The 19,070-nt window shown below is 38.7% G+C and overlaps 1 protein-coding gene across 2 annotated transcripts in view; it reads right to left on the bottom strand.

Moving 5' to 3' along the window:
• The window catches only part of Luzp2 (leucine zipper protein 2), a 464,711-nt gene that overhangs the window by 42,387 nt on the left and 403,254 nt on the right, over positions 1–19,070 (bottom strand). For both annotated transcript variants that reach the window (XM_008837762.3, XM_008837753.2), the window contains exon 9: positions 15,940–16,104. In XM_008837762.3, the coding sequence (XP_008835984.1) occupies positions 15,940–16,104 (165 nt within the window). The remainder of the gene's footprint in view (positions 1–15,939; positions 16,105–19,070) is intronic.

Raw genomic sequence — 19,070 nt, 5'->3', positions numbered from 1 at the left:
TTCTTTTAAGAACTCTGTTCAGATTCTTAGCTCATCTTTTAATTGGGTTACTTGCTTTCTTGATTCTTTGTTTTTTGAGTTCTTTTTATATTCTAAAAATTAACCCTCTGTAAGATGTACAGCTGACAAAGATTTTCTCCCACTCTGTGAGCTTTCTCTTCATTTGATTGGTTGTTTCCTTTGCTGTACAGAAGCTTTTAGTGTAATGAGGTCCCATTTGTTAATTCTTGCCCTTGTTTCCTGAGCAATTGATGTCCAGTCTAGAAAATCCTTTCCTATGCCTATATCTTGTAGGTTTTTCTTAATGTTTTCTTCTAATAGTTTCAGAGTTTCAAGCTTTACATTGAGGTCTTTGATCCATTTGGAATTGACTTCTGTGCAGGGTGAAAGATAGGGGTTTAGTTTCATTCTTCTACAAGTGGAGATCCAGTTTTGCCAACACCACTTGCTGGAAGAGACACATTCTCAAATATATTAAAGAGATTCTCAACATATGACATCCTTACGAGACTTGAATTTTGGGTTTTCTCAAGTAGAAATTGATTGACCTTATTATCCTATGATGTCTCATAGTTGCCAATGCATATATAAGCTAAAATTCAGTTCTGGAATGGACCTACATGGACATTATCAAACTAGAATATTAATAATATATATGCTAGATCATAGTTTACTCTATGCTTAATATTACTGTGACAATGTTTCAGCAAGAAATTTAAAATATACATACTTATTTGAAATACAAGGCAGACCATTTTGCTTAATCACTTAAAGTGGAAGATAAAATGAAGTGGATATGTCAGCATGAGGAATCGAAGGCTGAGCAGTAACCATGGGAGGCTGAGACCCTCTGGACAGATCACATTTACCACATGAAGATACATACTTATATTTGGTAAAAGTATTGAACCCTTGACACTGAAGTGTGGAACAAAATGCTCCTAACCATAGGAGAATGCCAGCTTAGGAACTGCATACAGGTGCAAGCCCTAGATTCACCAGTACTGTTGTTTGGGTTGTTTACTGAACTAATAGAATGGGAATAATGGGAGGAATCCTCAAGGGTATTTTATAAAAGCAATTCATCTGAGAATGTTCCATGTATAGCCAATGTTAATCTACAATATATGGGGTTACATTATTTTTTGTCAGAAAAATTTAGGTGTAATTAAGCTCTCTTTATAACATTTATAAAGAAGTTATAAAGGGTGAGTAAACAAAAATATAAAAAATAAAAACAGAGCGCCGGGTGTGGTGGTGTGTGCCTATAATGCCAGAACTTGGCAGGCAGAGGCAGGCAGATCTCTGTGAGTTTGAGACCATCCTGGTCTACAAAGTGAGTTCCAGGCCAGCCGGGGCTACAGGGAGACCCTGTCTCAAAAAGACAATAAATAAATAGATGATAGATAGATGATAGATAGATAGATAGATAGATAGATAGATAGATAGATAGATAGATAGATAGATAGATAGATAGATAGATAGATAGATAGATAGATAGATAGATAGATAGATAGATAATGATATAATAAGCAAAATACAATAAAAAGTTTAATTAAAAGAGTATTGGTTCAAAAATATTAAAAAATAAAGCAAACTTCTTAAATTTGTAGAAATTTTTAGATAGCTACAAGAATAAAATTCTTTAGACCATTGCTCTGGTGAATAAGAAGGGTTCTATGCTAAAAAATAAAGTCCCTTATTATTTTTATTTTTTTTTGGTCTTTTTGAGACAGGGTCTCCCTGTAGCCCCAGCTGTCCTGGAACTCACTATGTAGACCAGGCTGGCCTTGAACTCACAGAGATCCGCCTGCCTCTGCCTCCTCTGCTGGGATTAAAGGCATGCACCACCATGCCCAGCTGTCCCTTATTTTTTAATGTGGTTGTATTGTCTTATGTTTTTGTTTATTTGTTTTTGTTTTTATTTCTTTTTTGAGACAGGGTTTTCTGTAGCCCCAGCTGGCCTGGAACTCCCTAGATAGATCAAACTGGTATGGATCTCAAAGAGATCCATCTGCCTCCTGAGTGCTGGAATTAAAGGCATGCCCTAACAGGCCTGCTGTCATACTCTTGAAAATTTCTTCTCTATGTTTGTTGTTCTCATGTCTGAAAAAATTAAGTCCTAACATATGTTTGAGAAGAACTAACTAGTATTTAAGTGTATATGATAAAAAGAATTTCACAAAATTCAAAATAGAAAAATAAAGTTGGATGAATGGAGCTGGTCCAGCTGATCATGAAAAATAAAGTTGAACACTGGGCATATAAGAGATTACTGTGGGTGTCAGTTATTGTCAAGGGATGCTCACATCCCTGCAGGTGGAGGAGATAACAGCAGAGAACCTGGGGAACATGGGAATCAGGGACATGGCCAGAGCACATGGGCCAGTGTGGGATTCCTACATCCACAGACAGAACTCAATTGTAAAATAACAGTGCAGATGTGGTATCCCATGCCATTAATCCCAGTATTCTGGAGGCATAGCAGGCAAATTACTGTGAGAAAAAGGCCAGCCTGGTCTACATAGTGAGTTCCAGGCCAGCCAAGTTACAAATAGACACTGTCTCAAAAGACATAAACCAAACCAAACAACAATAAAGGCAAGAAAATCAGAAAATATTCTTTGACAACTTGATACCTCATGAAGAGAACTGAAGTTAGGTCTCAGTACCCAGAAATTAACCCAAATTGGTTCACACCTCTAAAGCTGTAGCCAAATCTGTGTCTCAAAAAAACCCCCAAACATACTCTTCACCAATCCACATCTGGGTAAGCCCTATTAGATACAGCGATAATAGAAACATAAAGCTAAAAGGAATATATTGACTTCACCAGGCTTAAAACCTTCATGCTGCAGATGTTATAGTCACAAACCTGAAATACAGCTGTTCAAAAATAAACTAGCTGTGAGATAAACATAGATTAGGCGTAAAATAATGGAAAAATATATTATCATGGAAAGCTGGTGTTGCTATGAGCTCAAGATTCAGAACAAGAGGAATTGGAAGACAAAAAGAGCATTTCATAGTGAAAACAGTGAGCTTACTAAGAAAAATGATTCCTCATTATACTGCCTTTGTCTCCCATCAGCTGGGAGATGCCAAAATGAAGATACAGGTGTCAGACTAAAGAAGGTAGACATAATGATCCTTTTCCTGATGTATTTCCCAAGGAGAAGGTGCTCACTGGCAGAGTTCCAAATAATGCAATCCTTACAGTGTGGGCAGTGTCTGGGTACTGAAGGTTTACATTCTAACAGTTTAGCTGTGTTGTTTTCTACTCAGTGAATGTTCATTCCTTGCAGTGGAAAGGCCAATTACAACACCTGTTCCAATTCATTTCTCTCTCATGCACAAAGTACTTTGGATAGATGAGCCAACATAGCAGGGCCCACGGAAGGGTCTGCATACAGTGCTTCAGACTGAGAACCTGAGAACAAGATCCCAACTGCAGTTTACTACTTACATGCTCATTACCAGGACTTTAAGTTCCCTGAGCTTCAGATTCATTATTAGTTGTCAGTATAAATAATTCATTAAGTTGAAAAAATTAGTGAGATTTTATGTAATATACTGAGCATTTCCTCTGAAACTTAGTAGAAAATTATACAGTCAAATCTTGTCATGTATGATAATTTTTCAATTTAGTTTGGTAAAATTATTCCTAGACCAAGGTTTTAAAAATAGGAAAATGTAAGAGCATGATTATGTATATTCAAAGAAAAAAATGTTAAAGCAGTATATTCTCCAGGAACTTTAGCAAAACATACATGACAATTTCAAGAAGGTTGTCAAATGCAGAGGCCAGTGTATCTGCTGTGTTGGAGACCTCTGTTATGCAAAGTAGAAGCCCCTTCACGACCGGACAGCTCATGCAGCTCAGGATCATGTGCTGAGGGCTCCTTTCATAGCAGAGTGTCTTCCTGGCATATTTCCTGTCTCTCCTTTTGAAGTGTCCGCCACAAATGCCATAACATAAACATGGCCTTTGGCTCTGAAAGGTACCATGCCTTCCTGTAATTTCTCCAGGCAGACAACAGTCTAGCAGTGTGGCAGAAATCCACTTCCATATGTAAATAGAATGCCTCACAAAGCATCTAACAGCCAAAGCTTTTACCACTACCCCCATGGTATAAATGCCTTAGTCTTCTCTTAATGGTCAGAGATTTGGGCTGCAGAGAATTGGGCTGCAGAGAATTGGGACACAGAGAGCTGGGTCTCAGAGAATAAAGCTGTAGCACAGACTAAGCCAGTCTTGAGTCTTGTGTCACTACCGGCGGCCCAATCTCTCAGGGGGCAGCCCTCCCTCGTTACTGACTCATGGACATTCTAGCTTTCGCTGTCTCAGTACTTCTCCCATGGCGTTCAATGGCCAGTGGACCTCACATCCTGAGGAAAAGTACAAGGGTGGAATAGGGACAGGATTCGGCAGGACAACGCTTCTGCAGCAGAGAAGCTCCAGAGACAGGGGACCCGAGCCGCTGGGAAAAGCCTGCACGGCACCCGCCACCGCGGCCAGAGATGCCTGTGGCCAGACCCGCCAGCGACTAGCCAGGTGCCGCGGGGGAGTGCCATTCTGGGAGTGCGCCCAGGGAGAGTGCGCATCAGCAGAGAAGCTCCAGAGACACGGGACCCGAGCCGCTGGGAAAAGCCTGCACGGCACCGCCACCACGGCCAGAGATGCCTGTGGCCAGACCTGCCAGCGACTAGCCAGGTGCGGCGGGGGAGTGCCATTCTGGGAGTGCACCCAGGGAGAGTGCGCACGCCCCATACTGCTGTAATTGTTTGCTGGTGCTATTTTACCTCAAAACACATTTTTTAAGTAGATGACAGGAGAAATTCATATGATTTGAATTTTAAAGTATCTATGAAAATGAATAACAGGTGGATTAACTTACTTATCATTTTAATACATCATTCATGCAACAAACATGGATTGATCATTCTTTTTACACTGCTTTCTGTGTTGGGAAAAGTGTTAGTGAGCAAGAAAATCCTAGCTGCCTCCTCTTGTGGCCTTCAACATTACCCTTCAACTGGTTCAATGAATCAAATTCAGGGAAACTAGTTGCTTCCCACCACCTTATCTCATTTGCTGGTGTGTCCAGTCCAAAGAAAATCATGTTAAATATTATCCAGTCCACCCCCTTCTCCACCCCCCGTCTCTCTCTCCCTCCCTCCCTCCACACACACACACACACACACACACACACGGTGGTGGTGGGGTGTTTAACCAATGACAGAAGTTTGGCTTTCTTTTATGATCTTTTGCTATATTCTAGGTTACTTTGCCAACTTTAGTAGCAAGTTTCAAGTCACCCATCGCTAACTGCATTTAATGAATGCCTGCTTACTCTGTGTTAAGGATAAAATGTAAGCTTGCCAAATACTTCTTTATGAGGTATTCACAGCCTAACTTAGAACTTCAGGGCAGAGTTCAAGGTTGAAGTTTTTGCAGAATATCAGGTAAGCACAATATAAATGCTCAAATGAACTAGAAACTAAAAATCAGTCAAGAAAGGATTGACATTGAGATCAACCTCTGAAAGAAGCATAGAAGTTCACTAGAAATTGGAGTAGGGTTGGAAATAAAACAGAGAGGCTGGGAGGATTTGAGAGAATTCTGGCTGATTTCCATTGAGTATCTCTCTTTTCCTTAAGTGAGTGGAACTTTTTTTTTTTTTTGGTCCTTTTGAGGCAAGGTCTCCCTGTAGGCCCAGCTGTCCTGGAATTCACTATGTAGAACAGGCTGGCCTTGAACTCACAGAGATCCACCTGCCTCTGCCTCCCAAGTGCTTGGACTACAGGCGTGCGCTACCACACCCAGCTTGAGTGAAACTTTTAAGCTTTGAACAACCATGTTGTCCGATAAGAATCCTAAATGTGTACTAATATAACTTCCTGTTTTCTGACCAATTCCTATCAATTTGTTCATTAATTAATCTCTTGTACTCTGTCTTCATGACTAATCTGATTTATAAATTATTTTCCAAACCTAATTTCAGCATCCATCTTCCAATTAATTGTTCACAGTGCAGCCAACACAAATAATGAATGTACATACAACCTATGATCAATGTTCAGTCATTTATTTTTGCTCATCAATGAGATAACTTTAGGCTTTCACACTTGTAGGGAGGTGTTCTATTTTAATCAAATTGATATTTGTTAAAGAACAATAATGAAACCACTGAATTTAAATTTTATAAATAAGTGAATCACTTATTTATAAATTATTTTCATATTAAACTGTGAAACTTTCACATAATGTAGAAATTTAAGCATTTAGAGGAGATAGAAAAATCCACAGCCAGTCATACAAAGACAGGAACATATCACTTTACTGCTACTGTCATGATGTGAGTTACTAGCTCTGGCATGCTATAAAGGTCAAAGGTTTTTAATTCTTTGAGGCTAATCAATAGTCTTCTAGTGATAGGATTCCAAATCATGTATCTGTCAATGAAAATACATTGGAAAATATCCAGTCCCACTATTTTAGAAATAAATAGACCAAATGGATCCATTATTCCACTATACACTTAGTAATCTTTGGACATGTAAATTGAAAGTGTCCTCTCTCTCTCTTTATTAGTGGTTCTTGGGGTGTCATCATTTAAAATATCACCACATATTTTCATACACTTTCTATCATAATAGCTAATCTTCTGTGAATCTGGGAAACTTTTTAAATTCTTTGACCATTGCTAACAACATTTAGCACTCTACAGGATTTCAGAGAAAATGTCATAAATCATGCTTACTATCCCAGTATCCCCTTTTTGAGTTATGTGTTTGCCATGAAATAATCTGACTAATCTGATCTTTTCATTTTATGAGAAAGTCCATGCAGAAGTTATGAGGTTTAATTAAGCTACATTAGCTGCCCTTAAATTCTTACAGGACTAAAATAGTTGGTCTTATAATAGGTTGTCAAGGACCATGTACTTAACAAAGTCATTTTAAAAAAGCTTTATTTCTTAGATGTCTTATCACAATATAACATTAAATCCTGAACTGAGAATGTAGATGTGGAGGTGAAAATCCACAGCTGTACATGACAGTCAGTGAAAAGACTACTCCCTGAATTGTTACTTGATATCATCAATTTCTCATTTCATCTCACAAAATAATATTATTGAATTTACCAGAAATAGAATGTATGTGCAAATGATTAATATGTATGCACATATTATTAAAATATATGTTTCTAACTTCTTTTGTGGAACTATGGATCAAATTCATGGACTTGAACACTCTAATAAAGTTCTCTACCACTGAGCTACATATTCCATGCCCTCATATGTAGGATTACATAGCAAGGTATGTCATGAACTAAGTTATATTCATTGGAAAAGGAGTGACAGATGTTAGGCAGTAATCAAACAAGACATTAAGGCCTTATAGGCCCAGAATATAAGCTAAGCAAATTTTCTCATATACAGTCTAACTCACAAATATGTTTATATTCTTGTCTTGATTTTTTGAGCTTTAGTATATTTCATAAAATAGTTCTTAATCAAATTTATATTCCCCCCACCATCTATGCCACCCAACCCCCTCTACCAAAACTCATGTTATGCTATACATGTTAAGTCTTATCCAGTCAAGCATATGTACACAAATGTCTTTCAGTGCAAATTCTTCCACTGGAGTCTAGTCAATCTAGAGATCACTGATAAGCTCAACTCTCCCTCACCTAGTAGTGACCAATTTTCAATACTTTTCAGATGTGGGGCCAAACCAACACCAATTTCCCTCGCTCCTCTCTGGGCCCTTGTCTGATTGAATTAGTATGGGTCCTGTGCTCAATGCCACCATTTCCATGAGTTCAAATGTGCAAGCTCTCAGTGACCTGAAAGCTTCTGCTTCCCTGTGTTCATGAATCAACCTTGGCTCTTACAATCTTTCCACCATCTCTTCTGCAATGGTCCCTGAGCCATGGGTGGGAGAGGTTTGCTATAGGAGTCCTATCCAGTGACACACACTCTGCAGTCTCTTATTCTTTAAAAGTTGACCACTTGTGGTCCTTTGTGTGCATCACACTTGGTTGTATAAGGAGTTAAGAGTGGAGGGATGTACTAGCTTTCTCTTTATCCCTGTTCCACCATGTTCCATGAGTCTTAGGTGTAGAGGTTCCACTGTAATATGTCACCTAGGACTGGGCATCTTTCAGATACATATTCTCTGTGTGGGACTAGTTGTGGGATTCTGCAGTAGCTTTCATCTGTTGCAAAAAGTAGCTTCTTTGATGAGTGGTGTGCAGTACACTTGTCTATAAGGATCCATTTTTAGCGTATGGTAAGAAATTTCATTTGCCTAGAGGTGACAGATATGGGGTGTTCTCTGGATGAAATAGGTAGAACATTGAAAGAGCAGGTATGAGAAGAAATTTCAATGAGCTAGACCCAGAAAATGCTAAAAGTGTATGATGGAGATAATACGTTTTTCACTTTTATCCTTATTCTTTTTTTAAAAAATTTATTGAATTTTTGTGTATTTTATAAAGAATATCTCAAACAATCTTACTCATCCTTATACCCCCATCCTCACTGGAATGCTCCCACAGCCTCCCCCCAACACTGGAACCCATATACTCTGACATCAATACTAAGGCCCAATGTGTCAAGTCAGTGTCGCCAGATGCTCCCGTGTGAGTCCGTCCACAGAGATCTAGTCAGCCTATCTAGAGTCCCTTGTTTTAGTAAGATCAGCTCTTCCTCACCCAGCAGTAATCAGCTGCCAGTGTTTCCTTGGCTAAGACTGGGGTCTGCTGTTCATTTTCCCAGTTCTATGCTGGGTTTTTGTCTGCCCGAGTTTGCATGGGACTTTTGTATGCTGACACCATTGTCATAGGCACATATACACAGGGTTCTAGGAGCTTGTAGGACTCTGTTTCCATATGGTCGTGCACCTCCTCCCTGGCACTTACAATCTTTCTGCTCCCTCTTCCACATTGGTCCCAGAGCTTTGGGTGGGTGAAGTTTAATACAGGAGTCCTGTCCATGGACCATCAATCTGAAGACTCTTAATCTCTAAGTTTTTGGCCATTTGTGATCTTTTGTATTCCCGTCCCTCTGTTCTACGTTCTGTGGGCCTTAGGTATAGATGTTGCATTGTAGATGTGTCACTTAAGCCTGGGCAATTCATAGACAATGTCTGTGTGTGATCATTGTGGTACATTGTAATAGTCTTATAGAGATAATACATTTTCCTTCATTACTGATACACAGTTTTCTTCAACTTGGTCTTTCTGATCCAAAACTCACTATCTTGGTTTCTGTTGAGGCTCACCTAGAGGTTACTGCTGTGAGGGCTCATTATTGTACAAGGGTGTTCCCCTAACTTTTACAAGTTTGTCTGAAATATCCAAGTCATGGTATGGAAGACCATCAGGAGTGCCTTGAAATCCACGTAAAGATATCATTCTGTATAGTGTCTGGCTGATCAGGGGAAGGGGAGATTTTACTTCCTATGAATCTGTCAAGTCTTTTGCCAAAACATTTTTAAAAGCCCTCAGAAAAGTGTACCTGGAATCATCACAGACCAAGTTTCTCAACCTAGACTGTATTTCCAAGTTGTTGGGTATTTCTAAAATGCTCAGGTTGAGTGTCAAGTGCCTCAATTCTATTGGATTTCAGAATGCAGGTAAGTTTGTGCATCATTTAAATTGCCTTAGGTACAGCTAGGTTTGCAAATCATTAAGATCTTGTATCTGGAATTAAGAAAGATTCAATGGCCAATAAACATAGACCTTCTTCTCTGCTTGTAGAAGTTTTCTAATTTGACCCTGAGTGTGTTTTGGACAGTTTTTCTATCGGGTGTGAATCATGAGCTAACTATTTAGTTATCTTTCACATCTACCATCTAGTGGCAATAATTCCATAATAACAAACCAATACATTACCTCAGCTGTGTTCAAGTATACTATGAGGGTCAAAATGAATCCATGAGAGCTGGGCATGGAGGCATATGCAGAATCAGGTAGATCTCCCTGAGAATGAGGTTGGTCTATACAGCCAGTTCCAGGATACCCAGGGCTACATAGTGAGATATTGTCTCAAAACAAAAATGTGTTGCCTCTGAAAACCCCTGAGAAATGTACATACAAAGCCTAAACATGAGTGCTTATGTATACCTGGGGTTGTACGGTAAGGAACACTGTATCAAACAGGAGAGACTGGCCTAGGAAAACCACATTTCCCAGTTCAAACATAGAACAGAGGTCATGTCATTAAAAGAAAAGAGAAAGGGATATAATTTCACTATCATTATTCCATCTTTTGTCCATAAAGCCAGGCTTAACATGCCATAAATCCGGCTCACGTTATCTCTCCACATGTCCCTCATTTTTCCTTGGCCTTCAGGTAATTTCACCTGTTCCCAATATTAAGCTGCCTTTTATGGCAAAGATATCAAACCTATGTGTAAACTCAGATGCCTTCTAGTTCCAGGCCAGAGCATGCCATCAGCCAACACATTCATACTCTTGGTTTATGACAGACACCTAGAAATTTTGTGGAAGACGTGTCAAGTGGCTTTCCTTCAGAAACATCCTCTTACTTTCATCTCACCAATGAGCACAAGCACTGAGTGTCACCCGTGGTTTTTCCCTTTATGTCTCCCACTCAATCACAAGGTCGTGCTGACCCTACACAGTAACATCTCCCACTTAAGTCATGATGTCATGGAGTTTCCTTCAGTCAAATCTTAAATCTCATTTCTATCTTTTGGACCATATACAAGCTGACATCTGTGACAGGGTCAAAACATCAGCTTACATGTTTTGCTTCTTTTTTATCTCTACTTATGATAAATTTGTACAAAATGTAAATAATATTCCCCATTATATACTTTTGTACTTTACCTTTCTATTCAGACACTGTTATCTGCAAAACAAATATCTCACAAAGACATTAAAAACCATCATCCTAGGCATATTTAGAATCGATGATATACTTAATGTTTATCTTTAATCAGCACTAATTAGAAAATTAATTCTAAATACCAAAATTAAATTTAAAAATGAAAAGACAGTGACTGGGTCATCAGCCCTTTATTTTAGTGTTTTCCATTTAGAGTCAGGAAAGTGCCCACAAGGTGAGGGACATGCCACTTCAAATGTTATTCTAAGTGTCTAGAACACAGCTATTGTGTGTGGGAAAATAATCTAGCTGAATAAAACTCAGTGATATACATTTTTTTGAAAAAAACTGTAGCAATGAAATGAACAAACAGTAACTGTCATTTCAGATGAATTTGCCTGAAACACAATGTTAAGACAGATCAGCAACACTGAGCCCAGTCATCTTCCTACAGAGAGATGTAGACAGCATACCAGCTGCAGTGATCATGTGTAAGCCCTCAGCCATCACAGTAACAGTGATACAAAAAAAACTAACTGTGCTGGTAATAAGAAACAATTTCTCAAGTTAGAATGAGGCAGGCATAGCAAGTGTTGGACTGCAACGACATTGTGAGAAAACTGATGAACATCTTGAGGAGGAATTTAAACTACAGGACCAGAATTAAATAGCAGTCATAGGCTAGAGGACTAGCAGGTCATATAGCAGAATGCTGTTTATCTAAGAGGATGTGTTCTTAAGGTGAGGGGAAAACATACTTTATCAGTTTCTCTAATAAACTCCTATAATTATGAACTACTATAATGAACCTGTGGCTTTAAAAATCAGATATTTACGTATATGTGTATGTAAATAAATATGGCATATAGACAGTACATACACATAAACATATAAGGTACATAAGTAATATATACATACATGTTTATGTTATAACTACATATATCATACACATATATACTTGGGCAATAAGAGAAAGCTTACACTATCAATCTCTTAGAAGAAATAAAGTAACATCAAAGGACATCACTTGGGTTTATTTTTTATTTTTCTATGCAGAGGCTCAAGATTATTAATTTTGATACATCTCACAAATCTTAAGAAAATTAATAACAAAATAACTCAGTAACATCTGAAATGATGAGAAAGATATCAGCAAGAAAATTAAATTCACAGGGCTTCAAAAGAAAAATAAAATAGCTAAACCTAACGAAGGGGAAGGAAAGGCATCTAAAAGGAAAACTGAAATGCTGAAAGAAATTGAAGAGGACACTGGATGATGTGTAAAGCTCTAGTGCTCACACACCATCAGAAATAGCATTGCTTAAATGGCCGTGTCGCTGAAAATGAGCTGAAGAATCAACCTTGATGAAAACGACAATGGCATTCTTTCCAGAAATGGGAAAAATGCTAAAATGTATACAGATGTATAAATGACTCCAAAGTGGCAAAGCAATCCTGAGCATCAGAAATACTGGAGGTATCACCAAATACTTCTTTGTAAATTATTCTACAGATCCACATTAACAAAATAGCATCATACTAGCACCAAAGCTTATTTAGAATGATGGACTATAAATAAACCCACACAGTGACAGCCATCTAATTTTTTAAAAGATGTCCAAACAATGCATTGGATAAAACACAGCCTTTTCTAATACTGGTCCTGGAAAACATCACAAGAATGGACCTAGATGCCGGTCCCATCCCATAACAATAAATTTAAATGACAATAACCATAACGTAAGCCCTAAAGCTTTGAAACTACTAGGAGAAAACACTTCAAGACAGAGGAATAGGCAAGGACTGTCTGGAAAGGGCACGTAGTTTAGGAAATAAAAATATCAATTCACAAAATGAGATTCCATGAAATAAAATAGTAATGAAACAAATAACTGAGTGAAGAGGCAGCTTACAATGTGGGGGGAAATCTTTGCTAGATATTTGTCTAGCAGAAGACTAATATCTAGAATAAATAGAGCAAGTATAACATTAAAATCACAGTTTTTCCAGTCAAAAAATGATAAATGAACTGAAAAGATAGTTTTCTAAAGAAGAAGTACACACAGTCAAAAATATGAAACAAAATGTCCAACAACTTTGGCCACTGGAGAAACACAAATCAAAGCTGTGTTGAGATACTCTCTCATGCCAGTCAGATTGACCATAATTGAGAAATCTGGCAACTAATGCAGTCACATATCGGGAGGAAGAAATCCTTTACTCCCTGCTTGTGGGTTTACAAACTGGTGCAGTCACTATGGAAAATAAGGTACAGTTTTCTCAAAAAGACTAAACAGAGCACAACCATAATGTGAAGCTATTCCACACTGGAAATACTGCAGAGCTACCTGCACATCCATGACTACTGCAGCAATAATAACAATAATTAAGATATGGAGCCAGCCTAGATATCAATAAACATATGAATAGGAAAGAAAATGGACTATATATGTGCATATATATTTCACTACACTGTAATAAACAAGTTTTGTCATGTAGAGGAAAATATAGGGACTTACAGAGTATCATGTTAAGTAAATTATGCCAGAACTAGAAAAACAAATGGCACATTTCTCTCTTATGTGGAATAAATATAAAAGGATAATATTTAGATGATCGATAATAAATACAGGTGATGTAGACATACAGATACAGTGATAAATATATAGGTAGATGAACTGGAGCTATTTGGAGAAAGGACGAAGACTGAGAGGAGGAAGTGACGAGACAAATAGAGGGCTCTGGGAAGGGTGGAAGATGAGCAGAGGTCAATAATGCATGGTTATGGAGTGTCAAAATGAAATCCATTGTTTTGTATGCTATCTTTTCAAGTTTAAGACTATAAATCCTATCTGTGTGTATACCTTTAATCCTAGCACTTGGCAGGCAAACACAGGAAGATTTGTTTGAGTTCAAGACCAGACTGGTCTACATATCCATACCCAGGTCAGCCAATGCTGCATGCGGAGACTGTGTCTCAAACAAAAAGTAAACAAACAAATAACAAAGATCATAAAAAGTAAATGAAAGTGGATGGAACTGATGAGGTGGAATAGAAACTGAAAGACGGAACTTTGCTGTGAGTGCTCACATCACAACAGCAGTCTCGCATTCTCCCTGAGGTTTCACTTTCAGAGAAATGGAGTGAGGTGACGCTGTACAGTTTTCAGATACACCATGAACCTGGGCTACAGATGATTTTCTGAAGATTAGTTAAATGTGGCAATCCAAAATTTTTTGTGGGTTTGGAATGTAGCTCAGTTGTGGGGCATTTACCTAGCTTCTGCAAGGCCATGGGTTCAGTCCGAACCTTCACACATAGTCAACTTGTTACTTTTTGCTAACAGAGGAAAGAAAACAACTTTTGTGCCTGAGGAGTTTGTTTTCCTCATGTATACCATACATCTTCTAGATTCAGAACTTGGAAGAATATTATCTGCTAGGCATCTTCCTGGAGATTATGCCCAAGCACACATAAAACGCAATTTCAGTCACTATTAAAAAGATAAAGAATACAGGCAAAATATAAATACTAGACAAGCTTTTAATGATAATATCTAAAATACAGCACTGTGCATTACATTAACCTAGATTTATTGACATTAATCTTATATAATTGGATTTTTTATTATTAGTTTTTGGAAACTAAGTGATCTTCAAACTATGCTTGTTTAAATCTTGGCTACTATGATCCATGTTAAGTCAAGAAAAAGAATAGCATTTATTATTTTCAATGACAGGATATACATTTCATCCAGAAAACTAACAAAAGAAGCCTTCAATAATTTCTTTTATGTATTTCGTGTTATAAACAGCCCAGTTTTAATAATGAATTTAGGCAATTATATTTTGAGTTAGAGACAAAATTCAAATGCTCATAGAACTGAAGTGATCCTTTGTACAATCATCAGTTGGTTTAGACTAAGGTTTTGCAACTGCCACAGATTCTGACAAAGGACCAGGTTTTGGCATACTGGTCAGTGTGAGATTGTTAAGAAGCTGTGCACTTTATCATTGTAGGAGATACTGAGCACTTTTTAGGATGAGCGTAAAGCAGTATACTTTCATATGCTGGTATTGCCTGCATTTTAAGTAAACAAATACTTGGATGTAGAATTATCAGAGAAAGGACAGTAAAAACAGAAAAACATAGACTTCAACAATATAATGATCCTTCAATAAATAATAAGACTAAACATGATGATAGGAAGCAATGAAAATACAAATTTAATAAGATTTTTAGAAGGAAATATATTAATATTTCATAAAACTATATGAACTGAATGTTTGGGCCATGTTCATCAGTAATGAAGCTAGACTATAAGATTTGCTTTGATTAGTTTTTGATTCTGCACCTAAATTGAAAATTTCCATGCCCCTTTTAATCCAACTATATGGAGTCTTAGAAATGAATTAAGCTCATATGAACTCTCAGCATTTACTTTTTATACCAGGATCTTAGAACTTGCCTATTGGCTTAGATTTCAAAGTGTGCTATCTACAACATACATTCTAATTGTAAGTAAGGGAGAGAAGGGTATCTCCTCCAAGAATTCTGCATGAAACAGAATCCTCTCCAGGTGGTGGGGTGATTCAGTGAAACAATACTAAACCAGCTGCTCTGAATCTTGGTGGTACATTAAAAGTCCTTAGAGCTTTAAAAACTTACTAATGAATGGGAACCAACACAAAATAATGTAATTGGATACACATGTGGTGGGGTCCTCCGACGTGGCAGGGTGTTAATATGCACTGTGGGTCTCTTGGGATGAATAGCAGAGTTAATTATGCACCTTTTGGGAGAGTGTTGCTTATGCCTCCAAAGAAAGTATCATTTCTGTATTTGTAAGCATGTAACACAGGTATTACATGTAACCATGTAATGCAGGTACAACTAAATACTACCTTACAACGTTCTCAGAGTGACCACATTGACCAAGACTGAGTTACTGTCCCTATGTATTTCCTAACCGTTTTGTGAATCCGGCACTCTGCTTGTGTCTACTCTGGTGCACAGTGAGCTTTAAATCTCGCACTTCAGCAGTCATTACCACCAAAGTGAAGTGAAATGTACCTTGCTTTTCGTCCTTGCATCTGGAATCTTGGCAGCAGTCGTCCTGGCTGGATGTAACATCTGTACTGGATTTGAGGGGACGAGACTCAGAGGAGGAGGCTGATCACGGAAAACAGAAGTCAAGCAGAGCTGTACGGTCTCTTTCATTGCTTTCATCTGGGATTCCTGAGAGAGCGAAGGCGTGAAGAGAAACAGGGAAATGTGTTAACATATTTACCTTTGATGCTAGGAGCCATTTCCCACTTCTGTGCTGGTCTATCCTCTTTCCCCATACAAACACGGGTTTTCAAATAAAATTCCCTGTCATGGTTTCAATGTGCTGTCTCTCACAGATCATGTATTTGAACTCTTTCCCCAGTTGGTGGTATAGCTGAGACTGTGAAACCATTAGTGGGTGAATTCTAACTGATGGAACGGGCCACTGAGGGACAGGTCTTACTGGTTATATCTTGGCTACACCTATCTCTGTTCCTGCTCTTTCTCCTCTCTTTCTCCCTTTCCCTCTCTCTCTTCCTGTCATCTCTTTCCCACTCTCCCTCCCTCCATGACTTTCTCCCTGTCATCCACTCTCTTCTCCCTCTCCATGCCTCACTAATTCTTTTTCTCCTCTCGCCCTCTCTCTTCCTCTTTCTCTTTCCATCTGCTTCTTAGTCTGCAGAGCTATGAACAATCACCTCAGGCTTCTGTAGCAGAGAGTCTCTCCTGCCACCATCTCTGCCTTCTTCTGAGGGTCCAGGTATGTTACAGGCTTCTCATGGTAGCTATGCATTTTGCCCAACTCACTTGTAGATCACAATGTCACATCACCATATCAAAATTTGAATACCTTTGGGACTCATCAAACCAAGCGTCACACTAAATCATTCTTGCTTTTTGGTGTTTTTTGCTAGATATTTAGTTGCAGTGAGGCAGAAAATTGTTACCAGGGTATGGGGATATTGCTGTGATAATGTGGTCTATATACCCTTTGATACTGCTTTGCAAGAGGAATGTGGACAAGTACCACAGTATGAGGATGTTGCTGTGATAAACTTGATCATGTAGTCTGTATGCCCTTGGTACTGGTTTAGAAGAGGAATATGGACAAGTGTGAGGAGGTCAAGAGTGACTGCATCAAGGTTCCAGAAAGTTCCTGGGGCCAGTGTATAGAAGGGTAGGCTCCCTGCAAAGAGGGCCTGAGAGACCATTGCATGAAGCTTTGAAAGTGACACCTAACTGGCAATTATGGGTGTATCAGGATCACAGACTGTTCATGGAGGAAAGTTGAGGATAGGAGAGACATCAACTCAGGAGGAAAACTGCTGGAAATCAGGTGGTCAAGCTCTTTGGAACCCTGAGGATGTCATCACAAGCACAAGATGCCCAACACAGAACTGCAGGATTTGGGGTTTGTCCTGCTGTGATGCTGTCTTGCTCTAGTCCGATCTTTCCTTTCTTGGACCCCAGTCTCTTCTCTTTGGAATGGAAATGTTTGTTCTGTGCTATCATATGTTGGAAATATATAAGATGAGTTGACTTCAAATAAGCATAGAGAGCAGAGACTGTCTTGCAACTTAGAAGATGGTCATTGGGGCTGGTGAGTTGGCTCCACAGATCATTTGCTTGACACTAAGCCTGATGGTCTATATTCAATCCCTTGGTCCGACATGGTTGAAAGACAGAGCTGACACCTGCAAGTTGCCTCTGACTTACATGTTCATTGTAGTACATTCATGCTAAACAAAAACACACATTTAAAAAATTGATAATTGTTTAGATGATACTTTGGGGCCTGGATAAACAGTTCATCAATTAAGAATTTGTACTGCTCTTGCAGAAGACCCCAGTTTGTTTTCCAATATCTACATTCAGCAGCTCAAAATCACTGTCTGTTACTCAAGTTTCAGAGAATCCAAAACCCTGACTTTGAGGGCACTATATTTATGTTTACAATGGCCTCCTAGGGCATCTGTACACACCTCACACACACACACACACACACACACACACACACACACACACCACAACACATGCTTGAAAAGTAAAAAAACAAATTTTTTTTTTTTAAAAAAATGGGTCTTAGAACCTCTTTTTTGGTCTCTTTGAGACAGGGCGTCCCTATAGCCCCAAGTGGCCTGGTACTCACTTATGCAGACCAGGCAGGCTTCACTCTCACAGAGATCCACTTGCCTCTGCCTCCCGAGCGCTGGGACTAAAGCCATGCACCATCATGCTCAGCTCAATCCTTCAAACTTTTGAACAATATTCAACATGTTGAAGATGATTGGTGAGTTAGAAGTTGCACTGAATGTGTATTCATTACAAGATGAACATGAATCCATGGAAACCAGGGATAGAAAGTTATTGCTTGAGATGTTCCCTAAAAGCTCATATATTTGAAAAGCTAACCCTAAGCTGACCCTAGGCTTAGGGCAGTGTTTGAGAAGGCCATGAGATCTTCAGGAGGTGGGGATAACTGGGGCCAATTTTGGGAGTTCTAACTGCCCCACTTCAGAACAATCTTCCCCTCCATCTCTGGTTTCTGGTCTGCTGAGATGTGAGCAAGCAGCCTCATTCTGCTTACGCCCCAGCTGAGAGCCACTCCTGCAACCATGCCTTCCCTGCCATGATGACTTTTACCCTCAAACCATGCATGAGTTGAGAATTAATGTATTTCATGGCAAATTTTGAACATGCTACCTCAGAAATGCATCTTACACTTTCTTTAATTGACATAATTTTAACAAAGACAGGTTGATGGGGAGTCAATTACTGAAGGATGCGCTGAAAGAAATGTGCTTCTTAGAAGATCTGAGATCTTTTTTGTCACTTCCGTAGTCATGGTGGCCCATATGATTCTCAGGGTTCCCTTTTCCTGTATTTCTCCACACAGTGGGAAGCAGAAATTCATCTCATAAAGTTCCCCTTTCTTCTTGACTTTGTTAGGTTATAAGGTAATCCACTGTGGCAGCGTGAGCATTTATCATACTTGTATATCACAATATCCCACACATTTCATATGCAGGAGATGGCCTTATATTTCAACATGTTGAACATTATTATTTTTATTTTAACTTGATGAAAATAAAACTCAACGTTTTCACATTGGTATAGCTCTCATTTATACCACAAGTAGAATAAGTTAGACAATC

The sequence above is a fragment of the Nannospalax galili genome, unplaced genomic scaffold (genome assembly GCF_000622305.1).
Source record: "Nannospalax galili isolate Female #2095 unplaced genomic scaffold, S.galili_v1.0 scaffold51, whole genome shotgun sequence".
Taxonomy (NCBI): domain Eukaryota; kingdom Metazoa; phylum Chordata; class Mammalia; order Rodentia; family Spalacidae; genus Nannospalax; species Nannospalax galili.
Note: the sequence above shows the minus strand (reverse complement) of the source record. Positions and strands in the feature narration are given on the sequence as shown.